Genomic DNA, 16,070 nt, shown 5'->3' with positions numbered 1-16,070 from the left:
CCTTTCAACTACCTCCCTTAAGGTATATATTACATTCTTTCTTCTATTTGTCTGCCACGCCTCATATCCACTAGTAACCCCTTCATAGTGTCCTTTGTCTTTTATCTTCCTCACAGACTTCCATGCACATACTGCTCGATGTTTTTTCCTTTGACAATCTTCATGATCGTATGCAAAATCAGAGTCTTGTAAATTATGAGTTGGTGGTATAAACTGTTTGAGCCAAACTTGACGCAAAACTAACAATGGTGTATAGTTAACACCTCCCCACGGTCCCAACAATGGCACACTATGGAAATCTCCACATCTGTAAATTACTGCTTTCAAAGGCATCCATTGGGCTTTCCATATGACATCTTCAGAACTCAACGTTGAAAAGAAAGACACCCAAGTCTCCTTCTTTGGATATGTTGGGTTCCAAACTGCCATACCAAACTCACTAATTGTGTTTCGCATTAAATTCCATGGGCTACTGAATTCTAACTTTGGACACCTAAACTCTGCCGGAAATTTGATATGGCTGTGTATCCAAATATATAATAAAGGAACACAACAATTCAATTTTCCTGCACCTTTATTTCTACAGAAGTTAAGGGATCGAAAAGTTTCAGCCAATATAGGTATAATAGGATCGACTCCTCGTTCTATTTCAAAGAATAATCTGATCACTTTCCCATCGACATAACCTTCTGCTTTAGGAAAAATCACCGCTCCATAAATGCATAATGCCAAGAGAGCAAGACCTTTGTCTTCATCAATGTACGTCTGTGTCATCATTAATAGATAGTCAAATGGCACATTCTCTTCTCCACCCTTAACTTTTATATGTTTCTGAATTTCAGTGGCATGGACGGTTTCTAAAAATTTTGACAAAGTCCTTTTTGTTGTTTGCTTAGGGTTAAAGAAATAAACAATTTCCCTTTCCTTTCCAGGCATGCTAAGCATAGCTTGATATTCTTCTATGGTTGGCAGTAAATCACATGACCCAAGTGTGAAACAATTATATGCTGGATCCCAAAAATTAATGATTCACAGGTATGTACATCAACTCTGCTATATGTCCATATTTCTTCGAAAAAATGAATCTCCGTTGAGGTGTCAATGCCTCCAAATCATTTTGTGTAAAAGAGAGCTGACACTTGGATAGTACTGATATTTGAGAAGAATCATTTATGCTATCCCCAAATTTTTGTTGTGTCTCTTCAGCCCATTTAAGAACATCACTTGGCTCATCAAACTTGGATTCATAAGATGAATGCATTGACATATTGGACATTCTGGTATTTAAACAACTGTTTATTTTTTGCACAATTATAACAAAAAGATATAGTCAAATCACTTTGCACAATAAATAATAACAAAGTAACAAAACATGAGAAAGAGAAAAAAAAAAAGAAAAAAATAAATAAATAAAATAAGTTAAATTAAATTTAGAAAAACAATAAAAAAAATTTAAAAAATTTAAAAAATTAATAATAGAAAATTAAAAAAGAATAATAATAATAATGATGATGAATAAATAAATAATAAATAATAATAATTAATAATTAATAACAGAAAATTTAAAAATAGGTAAAATATGTAAAAAAAAATATATAATAATAATTAAATAAAGTTTTCATGCACTTGTAAGCATTACTTTCCTTATGGTTGAAATCAAAGACCAAATTTAAAGAAAAAAAAGAAAAAAAAACAAAATCAATAATTCGTTTTTTTTTTTTTTTAATATTTATACATTGTAGAAAGTACTATGATTAAACTCCATTTGAAAAATAATTAAATAAATAAAAAGGAAATATGTCAAATTTTATAAAAATGTGAAACTTTGTTTTCTTTTTTTTAAAATAATAATAATAATAAGACTTTGGATGAAATAAGCTAGATAGAAAAATGACATGGTGTTAGTATCAAAACTCTTAAAAGAAAAAAGGCCCTCAAATTTATTCTAATGTTATTTAACTAATAACAGAAGAATTAATCTGAGCGAGGATTTTTCATGTGCCTGCACGGGAGTCGAAACCCCTCGAAAGTCAACACTACTTCGTCCTCAATTCTAGTTCTATAAGGTTGTAGCCCGGGTAGAGGGCTTGTGAGTGTGTGTAAATGCATGATGACATAAAAATAAAAAATAAAAAAAATAAAAAATAATACCAATAACATAGTACAAAATATTACATCTGAATCAAATAAAAACAAATAATTAAGTGAACCAACATATTATAATATAATAATAATAAAAGATAAAATATATGGCTCAACTCTCCAAAATCCCCAGTGGAGTCGCCAAGCTGTCGCGACGTGATCGCTACGTGGAGCGGCCGACCTCCCCGTTTATTTAATTTTAATAAATAATTTTGGAGTCGCCACCAATCATATTAAGGTGTGATTGGTCACCAAAAAAAAAAAAAAAGAATGGTCTACGTAAATTTAGAGATTTAAGTTCGGGAGTCAGTTGTGTGTAGGGAAGGTGTTAGCACCCTACAACACCCACAAAATAGTTACCCAATTTTATCTTTTAAATTAAATATAAGGGTTCACATAACAAAGTTTTTATTTAAGTTTTGTTTAAATGACCCATGTTTATCAATTCATATCAAAGAAAGTAAAACCTAAGCATGAATTGATAATTATGGGTGGCACAGGAGCCATTAGAAAAATGAAGTTTACTTTTGTTTTAAAATATTTTTATTCACCTTAAGAATATTAAGATACCAAAACTTGATATTTTAATCTCTATCATAGGTGTTTAATGAAAATTTTCATATATCTAGAATTAATAAATTCATAGAAAATACTACTCAGTCTCATTTAAAATATGAAATGTGTTAATTTAAAAAACAATATATTAATTAAATTTCAAACGGAAAAATTTCATGTATTCATGGATTTTAAATTATAAAATCCATAAAAAAACAATACTTTTTCTCCAATTTACATTATTATATTTAAATAAAAAAAAATGAATAATAACAATGACAAAACATTATGAAATTTGAAAAATACTTAAGTGTAATATGCCTATAAAATAAATACATTGATAATATATGCAAAATGTAAAAGGTATTAACGTAGGATGCAAGATAATTAATTAATACAACACATGCACGATAATTAATTAATTCAAAATGATGCAAAATAATTGATTAATTCATGATGCAAAATAATTGATTAATGCATAATTAAACGAGGGCCAAATGGATATCAAATAATAATTAACAGTTGAATGCCAAAGTAGGTTTGACCCGATATGCAAATAAATAATCACACCAAAATGAATATCAAATAATTATAGTTAGATGCATACTGATTAATTAATACATCATGCAAATAATTAGAATGAGTGAGTGAAAATGTCACATACAAGTTGCTAATTAATTAAGAGGCCAAATGAAAAATGGGTGTTGCCAAATATTAATTATATCATGGATTATTAACATGGATAGTAAATGGATATTATTAACGCAGTACTGCCATATGGATATATGGAAATACATGATGCTAATTGATTAATTATGCATAATTATTAAGGCATGTTGTCATATGGATATAAGTAATTAATTGTAAAATGGGTGCCAATGAAGAATGAGTATTACCAAATACAGGATGCTAAATTATGCATAATTATTAAGGCATGTCATATGGATATAAGTAATTAACGGTAAAATTGGTGTCAATGAAGAATGAGTATCCAAATACAAATATCATGTTAATTAATTAAAAAGAAACTAACACAGAATGGATGCCCAATAAGAAAAGAAATCACCACATAATGGATCATAGTGGATGCCCAATAATAAAAGTAAATTAACACAGAATGGATGCCCAATAAGAAAAGGAAATTAACACAATGGATACCCAACAATTAAAAAGAAATTAACACATAACATAATGCTCAATATTTTAAAAAAAAATAAATAAAAAATTTAATATATAATAGAAGGTAGAATGCTCAGTATTAAAAAAAATACAAATATTTAAATCAACATGTCAAATGACGGTAAAATGATGGACAATGATGAACACGGTAGTTCATAATTAAAAGCAGTATCATCAAACAAGAATAAAAAGAGGAAAAGAAAAAAAAAAAAAAACTTACCTGTAGGTCTGCCCTTAAATGCCAAAGGTTATTCCTTTTGATCTTCTTTCACTCTTCACCTCTTTCTAAATCCTCCAATAATAATAAAAAAAAAATTCTCCTCTTTCTTTTTTTCTCTTTTCTTTTTATAGGGCAAAGTCCATTGTTTTTTTAGATCACGAGATGGAGTGCAGACTAGAGAGAAATAGAAAGAAAGTGGAGAGTGAGAGAAAGTGGGAGAGTGATGACGAAGAAAAAGGGATGGTTGAGAAAAAATAGGAAGGAAACAAATCTTTTATTTTTATTTTTATTATTTATTTTTAAATGTATTTATTATTATTATTGTTTTTTTTAAAATATAAATTTAAGATTCAAATTCAAATTTAATTTCTTTTTCTTTTACTTTTTCTTTTATAATAAATAAATATATGATAAAATACGGTATCTACACTTAATATGGTGATCAAATAATTAAAACAAGATGTCCCATTAAAATGCATTAATGAGCCACTTTTACTTGAGAACTACGAATTGATCAGACAAGACTACAGAATTGATAGTGTGATAGGATTGGATTAATATATATATATATATATATATATATATATATATATATATATATATATATATATATATATATATATATATATATATATATATATATATATAAATATAAAGAATCATTATCAATTTGAGGAATAAGTATAATCGTTATTCAATTGGTAAGTTTCTTTTTCTTTAATAATTATCTATAATGTTATATGGTAAGAAAATTATTAATTAGAAGCATATAATTAGTACATCTATGGTTGTATTTTTATATTAAAACTATACACATATTACTACATTATTTAGAGTTTTACACGTTAGTAATGGATCTATGATTTTATTGTTATGATTTTACATGTTATTTTGTCAACAACTTCAATAAAATGTTTAAGTTTAATACATTTAAAAACTTTGTATATCGTGTGGATGTCAATTTTAAATTCAAAATTATAATAAGACAATTGAAGATATCAGGCGAATTAACAGCAACTGTTTGAGCTTTTTCGAAGACATTGATATTGAGCAATAGACTCATGCACATGACAACGAATTTAGGTACAAATCGACGATATCTATTTTTTCTTACAATTCACAAAGATTTCAACACAAGACTTCGTGATATTGCAGATGATCCATAACAAATCCTTGATACAGGTAATAATAATGAAAGGTACATGGAGGAGATACATAATATGTATGATCTACCTACTGTACCTTCACTAGTTCATAGGGGATGTGTTCGAGTGGAAGAAGCTAAATTCGAAGAAGTTGACCACAATGTGGAAGAAATGCCTCCCTATGACATATACGCATAACCAAACTTGTTATGGTAGTTCGATGATGATGATGCCAATATTTGGAACATAATATTGTGATTTTGATGTCAGTGCATGATATTATGATTCAGGGATCAATCCGTCGTTTTCATACATGAATGTCGGCCCATAAACTTTTTACATGCATGGACATGGAGAATATAACAAACATTTGTACTAAGAAGCACGTGTAGAGGTATCAAATTGACAAGAATACTAATAAGAATCAGAGAATCATGAAGGAGCTAGAATATCATAAAATTCAAAGTCGACGGCAACAACAAGCTCAAAATCAACGACCTCTGGATTGTGGAAGGCATTGATTTTCTTTTATCTTTTAAATAATGCAATTTGGTTATGAAAAATATTTTAATTTACATTTAACTTTTTCAACTACGTATCATTATTTAAAAACGGTTCAAAAATCATATTTTTTAATAATTAACAATACAACTATAAATTTTTATAAAATTAATAACAAATAAAAATAAAAAAGATAAAATATATAATCTAATAAATGAATTGAAATTTGAATATGATTTGATATAACTATTTAATTATTTAGAAATATTATTTAGAGGAGAAAGATAATAATAGAATTTAAATTTCAACAAAAGTTTTAAAACCAAAACAAATGGAGAGAGAAACACGAGTAAAATAATAACGAAATTTAAATTAAAAAACAAAAAGACAATGTCTTACGTTACCCAGAGCAGACGTTGAAGAAAGAAAGCAAAAGTAGCACATTTTTGTAAATATTTTTAGAGCTACAATATTTCAATAATTATTTTTTTAAATTACATTATTTATCCAAATTATCATAGATTTGAATTTTATTATTGAACTAAGAAAAAACTTCCTTTTCACTTCAAACTCTTGAAAAATTGTAATAATAGCAATTTCATTTCGAGACATACTTTTAAGTATTGAGAATTCATTAAATATTGTAAGTATAAAACAAGTAATTTTAGAAAAGGAAATTATGAATGTATTTTCTACGTTTTGTTTCCATACTCTTGACATCTCCATTTGGGTCCATACACATTTTCTCTTCACGTTTAGAACAAAGGCCATATCAACCCCTTCATTTTCATTTTTGTCCATCAACTTTTTTTTCTTTCTATTTACTATTGATCTTTATTTTTACCTGATTGATATTTTACTATATAAATATTTTTAAGAGTTACTTAAAATAATCTCTCCCAAAATTATGCTAAAAAAGTTACGTCCATAGGTAAAACTTTCATATAGTAGTATAAACCATAACAATCTTTTAAAAGAACAAAGACCCAAATATGAACACTTTGTAAGTAACTCAATTATTGGTTTGTAATTTCTTTCAATATTAGAGGTTTAATTGTGTATCTCCACAATTCTCAAACCATAAAATAGACTATTAATTGATGAAAAAAAAAAAAGAAAAAAGGAACCAAAAAATACAATTTCCAAACTAATAAAAAATTGTACAATCTTAAGACAAGCCCTTATGACCCATTATTATATTTTAAAATTTTAAGTATTTATATAAAACTTGTAAAATCTAATCTTGTGTCCAGTAAGATATTAAAATTCCGATCATATGACCAATAAAAGGGCAATCTTTTTTCTAAGAAATAATAATTTAATTTGATAAAAAAAAAATCTATTAGACAGAAACATTAAACTTGAAATTTACCCATTCAAGAATTGAAAGTCAAGAGAATGACAGAAAATCAATATGTAGTTTGAATTGACCAAACATTTCAAATTTGTTTTATTTAAAGAAATGATATTAAAAAAACTCAAAGTTAGAAATGATGTCACCAATCAGCTGAAATGAAATGTACAAATGTGTAGTCTGGTGTATGAACAGCGAAGAAAAAAGAGCATAAAATAACCAAAAAAAAAAAAAAGAAAAAAAGAAAAAAAGAAAGAGGGAACCGAAGATACATTTCAGTGTCCTATATATTGTATTATATTAATCCACACAACCAAATAAGAAAATATTTTCCAATTGGAATGAAAGGGGAAATGTTAACGACCTTTCTTTGCTCAAGCATCAGCATACGACCATGGTTGCAACAGACCGAGAGATAAAGGATTCATTCATCATATATAGAACAGACAGTGAGAGCATAAAAATTGGGACAATCTAAATGCATTTATCATTAAAGTCACCATCGCTTAGCCCATGGCGTACTTCTGTGTCCAGCTCCTAGCAGTTGTCTCATATTTGTTCCGGTCAGTCTTGTACATGTGTGCAATCTCAGGCACGAGGGGGTCATCCGGATTTGGATCCGTCAACAGTGAACAGATTGAAAGTAAGACCTAGTTATAACGACACAATAATAATAGCATCTCAGTAGCCATGGCACAACACACATCATTTATTAATATTATAGGTAAAATATCAAGATGAGGGAGTGACAGATGATCCCATCCCAACTAGAGCCACACATTCTTGATGGAGACAAGGTCAAACGGGTAACATTCTATAGCACCAATGAGGCAGGCAAAAAGGTAAACCTCATTCTTAGTTGAGTTATTTCTCCTATTCAAATTGGGAGAAGAGACGACGATCTAAGTTTGTACCATCTTTCAAAAGACATGTGGGATGAAAGCATAGATATAACTAAGGTTAAAGCCTATAGGAACTAGCAAGACGAAAAGTTCGTCAAGATAGGTCATCAAACTAGTTTGAACTTGCAGAGAACAAAGTTTGCAGTCATAAACACAACACAACAAAACCTCTTTTTTCTTTTTCCTTTTATGTGAAAGGACTGACCTTGGAAATAGTTAGGGCAGGGCTCCACTGCTCTTTCAAGATGTCAAGGCAAATGCTACCATTGCTGTTGATATTTGGGTGGAAAACCTTTGTTCTAAATGCCACCTGCAAATTCAATCGTGAGTGGAAGAAATAAGAAAGCTAGATCCCAGAATTTTCAAAACACGACAAATGCAGAAGTGTCACTAATTTTCTTAGGCAATAAACCTTAAGGCACGAGCCACCATCTATTTGATAAAGCTGTCTCACCCATATGCCCACTTCATAACCAAACGCAATACAAACAGATGACAGGGGAAGGCAAACAATCTAACATAAACAGCATTAATGCCATTGACCTCCACGCTAACATACCATATATGTTTTTTGTTCAGCCACATACCATATATGTTTGTTTTAATGGAAAACCAAGATTTCATTGAGAATAATGAACTAATATAAAAGGTCATGAAAAGAAACACACACACACACCCACCCCTAGCTGTGCATAAGAACTCTATATAAAATGATAAAACCTGGAGAGAAATTACAAAAAAGGTTCAGACACCAGTCAATACTTCTAAAATAAAAAATAGCCAAGAAACAGACTAAACATCTACCCTTGATATAGTAGAGAAGTGGACTCAAGACAATGCATTAACAATTTTGGAGAACTTACGCCAGAATAAAAAGACTAATGCCTGCATATTAGAATAATTATCAACTAAAGGTGTAAGTACATGATTGCATATCAAAACGCACACTCTGTTACTGTATTACTAAATTACAAACAAATTACCCAACTCAGACCCTTAAGTTGACAATAGTTGAGCCTAATGATCAGACAAGAAAGATAAGAAGCAAGACCAAGAATCATTAGCATATGCCAGAAATCTTAGGACACACAAGTTCAATAAAAAATATCTGTTTAAATGAAACTGGCATACCTTTGGAGGCTTAAAAGGATAATCCGGAGGAAAATGAATGGTGACAAGGAAAACGCCCCCAGCATAAGGACTATCTGGAGGACCCATTATGGTAGCTTGCCAATGAAACATGTCTTCGGCAACTGGACCTGAGGAAATACTTAAGAGTCAGGGCATCAACAGAAAACTACTGTTATAAATACTAAAACTACTTAGGATGTACTAAGAGCAAGAGGTACAAATAAATCTTAGGAAAAAGAAGAGTAGCCCCTCAAACCCAGTATTCTTTCTCATGCAAAAGCATGTACCATAAATTCATCAACAAGGGTTAAACGAATCATTATGGTCAACACCTGGATAGTCATGTCCAATCAATCAACGTCAAGCTAACTTTGCTTTTAGAAGCAAGAAGTAATCAAGGTTACCAGGAGTTAGAAGTTCTTCATAATTAGCAATTTAACGTAAAGGAAAAATGAGCACAGTACAAACTTAAATGTCTAAACTTCTGCTACAGATGTGAGCATCCCAAGCTAAAGCGCACAGACTTTCTTCAATAACGTTCACAACGCAACGAAAACATCACATCTTCTCACCATGCATAATAATAACACCAAAACATATAAGGTCGAAGGGTCGAAGGGTAACTTTCAGAGGAAATGATTTAAGAATTTGGACAACTAAGATATTCAGCCCCAGAATAGAACCAAATTCTGATATATTTTAAATACGGGATTCGTTGACTGAATTTCCATTTCGAAAACCATGATCTAACGATCATTCTTCTAGCAGTTGGTAAAGGAACCCCTAAAATTTTCAGACCAAAAAAAAAAAAAAAAACTCTGCCTAAATCACCAAGTAGAAAAACGGTCAACAATCAACAAGTAGAAAAAAAAAAAAGAAGAGAGAAATCCCAGACACAAGAGAAGATCAGATGAAGGCAAGCAACAAAATAAAGCAATGAATATCATAATATCAATGAAATTAAAGGCAATCAAAACAATCTAAATCAAGTAAAAAAGGGGGAAAATCCCACAGCAAGGCAGAAAAAGAAAAAGAAAAATAATTTTATACCAGCGCTACATGATGTAGGAGGATCCTTCTGCAAATCCTTGAGTTCCTTCAAGATCCTCTTCGACGCCATCCGCAAAAGCTAACAAAAATCTGTAAGATCCAGAATCGCAACGCAAAACATCAGATCAAAGCTGAAAGTGGTCCAGAAACATGAGAAAAAAGAAAAAGAAAAAGAAAAATAAGAAAATCGTACGAAGAGAAAGAGGAGGAGGGTTGAGGTGAGGGAGCTTTAGGGTGTGGTGTGAGGGTTTGATGTTGTGAAGAAGACGAAGAAAGGATGAGGATGAGAAGCGACGAAGGAAATGGGAAAAGAAAAAACTAATGGTGATTCGGTGCGGAATGAATTTTATAGAACCGTTTCTTCCACAAAGCCGACGTTTTTTATTGGTTCTATTTTACATTATTATATATATTTTTAAAGAGAATTATGTGGGCCCTTCTTAGCGTTTCATCCACGGCACCATCTTCCTTCGCCGAAAGCTGCCGCCGAAGAAAATTATTCCCTTCTCTGATTGGGGCCTCTATTGGGCCTCTCTTCCAGGCCCATTTTATTCTTACCCTACGGCCTCTCAACCATCATTCACCACACTAATCGCTACCACAAGTTTATAATAATCTTTTTAATTTATTGAAAATTAACCATACATTTTATTTCTATCTATTCATTATAAACTACTTTATAATGTTCGATAGCTAATACCATTCGGCTAGATATCATAATTTATTCTTTAAAATACATATGGTATATATTGTCTATTTCAATAGAAATAAGTTTCTAACAATTTATTAAATTAACTTTATCCAAAATGGATCTAATATAATTATTATAAATAACAAAAATTAGTAAAATAAGAGGTATATATAAAAAACATTGCAAAATGAAAAAAAAAAAAAAAGACTATACAACATATACTTCATTAGCATTAAATTTTCTTAATCAGAGAACTAGTGAAATACTATCGTTCATAATTTCACAAACAAAATTAATATTATGAAACAAATATACACTCACGAAAAAACTTAGAGATAAATAAAATAAGAAAGAATGAACTGAGAGAGATCGAACAAAAGAAAATATATTGGAATAAATTTTAATTAAAATAACAAAAAAAAAAATAGAAAGAAAATTTTGATTAGAATGTTACCATAACCGAATTAATTATATACCATCTTTACATGCTATATCTAATAAATGACAATTTTGAAATTAAATGAAAATAAAATATATTAAATAATTAATAAACTAAATAGATAAATTTTAATATAAAATAATAAAATATGGAATAAAATATTTAGGGCAATACATCATATATATATATAATTAGAAACATGCAGGATGTCTCTACTTTCCGCTTCTTTTATTATTTAATATCAATACTAAACGTGGATAGTTTTATCATTTGGGTTCAATATTTATATAAATTCAAAATTATGTCCAACATGTAAATAGATATATTAGAAACTCTTTGAGACACCGTTTAATTCTCCCATCCCAAATATTGTCAAACAAAAACAAATTAAATGTCAAAATATATGTTAGATACAAACCTCAAAAGTTTTGTAGAGTAAACTGGTAAGGTAATCTAAGACTAAATTTTGTTTAAGCATAAACTAACGATAGGTAATGATTTTCAAATTTATTGAAAATATGCAAACTAATTTTGAACATTTTTTAAAGTACTTTGTTTTTTTTTTTTTTTTTTTTTATGTACCTTTTTTAAAAAGTATCTTTTAATACTTGATTAGATAGAAAGGAGGGAAGATTGAAAAGGGTATTAGAAAAAATTTCCCAAATCTTTTAAGATCTCTCTAGTCAAATAAGATTGCTTTTACTTTTCCAATAATGACAAATGGGAATGAAAAGCGTTTTAACTTTGATCTCTTAGCTCAAAACCAAAGTCATAACCAATATGCAAATTTCCATTTGTACTAAAAATTGAACTTGTAAAGATAAATAAACATTTGAGATATTGAACTTGACGAGGTCTAAACTAGTAACCTCAAAAAGTCCAAAAGGCTTAAGCAAAACTAAGCCCCCAATTCAACTAGTTTAAATGAATAGATAGAAAGCAGAAGGTCAAAAGAATCTATGTACTGTGTAACAGAACAAAGATTTCAAGGTAAATGTGAGGAAGAACCGATTTCCATTACATGAACCGGAGTTGAATACGCTGATTTTGACCCTGATGACGGTTGGGTTCCTGTACTGTGTTGCCGAACTTGCTCGATTCTCAACATTAGATCGATCATTTTTGGCCTCTGTTCAGGCATTTTGGCAACACAAGACAACCCAATTTGCAGCATCTCCACCATTTCTTCTTCTATGTTTGGATACCTGAGAAGCTCAACATCAAACACTTCTGCTGTCCATTCCTCCCTCACCACAGAGTTCACCCACCTCACTAAATTAACAACTTCATTACAACCTTCAACGTGTATGGGAGATTTTCCAGTCAGAAGTTCCAGTAGCACCACCCCGAAACTGTAGACATCAGCTGCTTCTGATGCTCTCCGAGTGTCGGTCAATTCAGGCGCTCGGTAACCAGGGGTTCTTGTGGCTGGTAGTGGAATTGAATTCATTAGCCCAGCCAAGCCAACGTCGGATACACAACCGTATCCTTTAGAGTTGAGGAAGATGTTTGAGGCTCTGACATTTCCATGGGTACATTTTCCACCATTTTCTGTGTGGATATGAGCAAGACCTCGAGCCGCTCCAATGGCAATTTTCATCCTAGTATCCCAATCTAACACACGTAAACCATCCCCTTCCTTGCCTGCAATATTAGATTGGGTTAGTGCATCACAATTTTTTCAAAAGATAGATTCATCCATTATAAGTATTTGGAATAGCAATTTGAATGGCTCGTTTTTTTCTCTTCTCAAGTTAGATAATCAGTACTACCAAACTCTAGCTTGTAAATCTAAATAATCAGTCCATTTAGCTCTCATATGGTTTATTTTCGTGATCTAGAAATTTGTAGAAAGCAGCAAGAGTTGTGTAGCAATAGTTGAGAGCTAGCAATGGTTAGTGTTTAGACTTTGATAGAAGCAACTATAGCAAGAAATTGTAATTATCTCCACTCTTGAATAAGAAAAAGTGAACTACCATCACCGTTGGACAAAACTTCCGCTTCTTTATCAGTTCTTTAAAAACGTATCAAAAAATAATAAAAAACCATAATAACAGTTGGAGGAAGGCGATATGATGCTTACCATGTAACATTGCAGACACGCTCCCTTGTCCATAGTAGTCGTAGACCATGAGTTTCTCATCCTTTGAATAATAGTATGCTCTTAAGGAAACGACATTCTCGTGCTTAATTTTTCCAATCAACTCCATCTGCTGTTCAAATTCTCGTTTTCCAACTGTCACTTGATTCAGCCTCTTCACTACAACCGTTGTCGAGTCCTCCAAAGCTGCCTTGTAACTCACTCCAAAGGTTCCCTTCCCGAGAACCTCGGCAGATGCTCTCAACAGGTCTTCCAAGTCAAATGCAAGATTAGAATCCTGAAAGAAATTGAGGTTGTTCTTTTGTTCTTGGCTCTCAAAGCCCCTTTTTTTCACAGACAATTCCTTCTTTTTGGGGTCCATAGAGGGACTCGTATTTTCTTTCCCTTTTTTCAACCACCAAACAGTCAAAAGAACAGCTAGAAAAATAAACACAATAACAGAACCACCAATTGCAATACCAAGTATTGCAGATTCACTCAGCCGGCCTTTTCTCGTCGGTTGAGCAGTGGGAGGCTGGAGGGGAAAAGATGGGGGAATTGCACTATGTTCTTCAGTAACATTGTTACCAGCGAACACCCAACTTGGAAATCTTTGAAGAGAGTGAGGCACATTTCCTGTAAGATTATTATTGGACAAATCTAACCGTTGCAAACTTGGAATATCAAGGTTCGGAATTTCGCCTGAAAACGAGTTGTTTGCAAGATTCAGAACTGTCAAATGACTCAACTTTGAGATAGAGGAAGGAATACTCCCATTGAAGAGATTGTTTGATAGATCAATGACACTAAGGTTATTCCAAACTGAAAAATCTGAAGGCAAAGGACCAGAAAACTTGTTATATTGCAGATACAAGGAACTCAAGTTTCCCAGCTTCGAAAAATCAAAAGGGAAAGGACCTGATATCCTATTTAACCTAAGGCTTAGAATCTCAAGCGCAGATAGACGGCTAAGAGTATTCACAGGGATCGGACCGCGCAGACCAGTCCCGGGTAATCGCAAGGCTACTACTTTAGACTCATCAGAATTGCAAAACACTCCTGTCCAGGCTTTGCACACAGAACTACTCTGATTCCAGTTGAGAGAGGGGGAGTGAGGGATATTATGGAAGAAATCAAGCAAGGCTTGCTTGTCTTCAACTGGCTCGGTGAGAACTCCCGAGGAGATAAATGCTAAAAACAATAAAATTTCAACGAAGATGAAGCTATTCTTCATCATTTTCTAAGAAACAAGTGAGTAGTTCAAGATAAATAAGCTACGAGTGAGAGAAACTTATCTTACAAATCTGGTTCCATACCTGCAAAATTTGCACATATAGAAGAAGACACAATCAGCACCCAAGAGTTGTTAAAATTAACTCCCACCCCCCCATCAACATTTCAGCTAAGAACTAAACTAATTCTACTAGGTTGACTTTTGAAACCAACCCAAATCAGCAACAAATAAGTTCACCATCCAATTGGGTTTCATTTTCCAAAACCTAAACTACATTATACCATCATGAATACGCATAAAAGTAAAAGCAAGCAAGCGCCAGGTAACGTACCTTTGAAAAAAAACCCCACAAGACCAATGGAAGCAGAGGATTGATTTATTACAAAAATTCTCAACAACCCAATTTCTGAGGAGAATTGAATTGGAAGTTAAGGAAAGGTATGAAACCCAGAAAGGGGATTTGCAGAAAGAACAAAAAGAAGGATTAGAATGAGAGAAACAGTTGGGGAAAAGCTCCGTACGTACTGGGTCGTTGGGAATGATGGCGATGGAAGTTCAGAAGGAATCGTTTCCTTAGAGAAGTAGCCTGGATTCACATGCAATTCTGAAGAAGAAAGGGAAAAAAAAAGGTTATGTTGGATAATGATTTGAGAGAAGGTCCAAAAAGAATAAAGAAGAGAAGTATATTTTAATTGTTAGGAGGGCATTTGTTTATGGCACATTGACAGGAACTTCCATGTGAAGGGTGGTTGCAGCCATTGATGGATAGTCCTCTTCTCCATCAAGAATAAATATTGAAACCAAACACCAGTTGTTTCATAATATAAAATATTCGTGCTGTTTAAAAACAAGAGAGGTGAATTCATATCTTCATCAAATCTACTCATCATGAAAATAAACAACAAAGTGTAAATATCTTTTAAATAATGTACATGTTAACTTGTTTAAATCATCTTTAAAATAATGTTAACTTGTTTAAACGATTTCAATTAATCATTTGAATACATCTTTTCATCCTTTGGTTTTTATTATTATTGTTTTCTAATTCATTATTTTTTTAAACAAATTAAGTAGAGGTAATTTTATAATATAGATATACTAGATATTTTTAAGTATAATAAAATAAACTAAATATTTTCCAACGTTACTATTTTGAAGTTAGTATTGTAATTTCTTTAAATATTGATTTTAGTATGGTCTTTTTTAGAAAAGAAAAATTTACTCTCTATATTTTAACATAAAATTTAAAAAAATATTTATAAATATAGCAAAATATTATAATCTAAGATGTCGATTATATACGATAATATTTTATTATATTTTGGTTCATTATTATATATTTAAAAAATAACCCTAATAATTTGTAGATAACAAAAAGTTTTTTTTTAAAAAAATCAATAATAATTAAGAAGTAATAACTTGATTTTTCTAAAATAGAAGAGATCAA

At 31.1% G+C, this 16,070-nt stretch overlaps 2 protein-coding genes across 3 annotated transcripts; both read right to left on the bottom strand.

Annotated features, from left to right (window-relative positions):
* Nucleotides 1–7,342: 7,342 nt before the first annotated feature.
* LOC101207365 (ubiquitin-conjugating enzyme E2 10) lies at nucleotides 7,343–10,555 on the bottom strand. Its single transcript, XM_004149405.3, has 5 exons — nucleotides 10,373–10,555; nucleotides 10,180–10,269; nucleotides 9,130–9,257; nucleotides 8,204–8,308; nucleotides 7,343–7,746 (listed from the first exon to the last, which is right to left on the bottom strand). The coding sequence occupies exons 2-5, from the start codon at nucleotides 10,247–10,249 to the stop codon at nucleotides 7,603–7,605; spliced, it is 447 nt and encodes a 148-aa protein (XP_004149453.1). The 5' UTR covers nucleotides 10,250–10,269; nucleotides 10,373–10,555; the 3' UTR covers nucleotides 7,343–7,602.
* Nucleotides 10,556–12,032: 1,477 nt separating this feature from the next.
* Nucleotides 12,033–15,488, bottom strand: LOC101207123 (probable inactive receptor kinase At4g23740). 2 transcript variants are annotated; one of them, XM_031883380.1, is made up of 5 exons: nucleotides 15,344–15,488; nucleotides 15,149–15,227; nucleotides 14,955–15,029; nucleotides 13,393–14,705; nucleotides 12,033–12,953 (listed from the first exon to the last, which is right to left on the bottom strand). In XM_031883380.1, exons 4-5 carry the CDS (start codon nucleotides 14,624–14,626, stop codon nucleotides 12,295–12,297), a joined length of 1,893 nt encoding a protein of 630 aa, XP_031739240.1. In that variant the 5' UTR covers nucleotides 14,627–14,705; nucleotides 14,955–15,029; nucleotides 15,149–15,227; nucleotides 15,344–15,488; the 3' UTR covers nucleotides 12,033–12,294. The 2 variants fall into 2 exon arrangements, with proteins under 2 accessions (XP_031739240.1, XP_031739239.1); XM_031883379.1 differs by having other exon boundaries at nucleotides 14,955–15,227.
* Between the last annotated feature and the right edge of the window lie 582 nt (nucleotides 15,489–16,070).

Source organism: Cucumis sativus, chromosome 3 (genome assembly GCF_000004075.3).
Source record: "Cucumis sativus cultivar 9930 chromosome 3, Cucumber_9930_V3, whole genome shotgun sequence".
NCBI lineage: Eukaryota > Viridiplantae > Streptophyta > Magnoliopsida > Cucurbitales > Cucurbitaceae > Cucumis > Cucumis sativus.
This window is presented reverse-complemented; position numbering and strand designations above follow the sequence as displayed.

What these genes read in the sequence shown, in the direction of transcription:
- LOC101207365 (XM_004149405.3), bottom strand. Translation starts at nt 10,249, where the DNA reads ATGGCGTCGAAGAGGATCTTGAAGGAACTCAAGGATTTGCAGAAGGAT. An exon ending in TCCTACATCATGTAGCGCTG is followed by an intron (nt 9,258 to 10,179) that starts GTATAAAATTAT and finishes GTATTTCCTCAG; the next exon opens with GTCCAGTTGCCGAAGACATG. An exon ending in ATCCTTTTAAGCCTCCAAAG is followed by an intron (nt 8,309 to 9,129) that starts GTATGCCAGTTT and finishes TTGAATTTGCAG; the next exon opens with GTGGCATTTAGAACAAAGGT.
- LOC101207123 (XM_031883379.1), bottom strand. Translation starts at nt 14,626, where the DNA reads ATGATGAAGAATAGCTTCATCTTCGTTGAAATTTTATTGTTTTTAGCA. An exon ending in CGTGTCTGCAATGTTACATG is followed by an intron (nt 12,954 to 13,392) that starts GTAAGCATCATA and finishes CTAATATTGCAG; the next exon opens with GCAAGGAAGGGGATGGTTTA.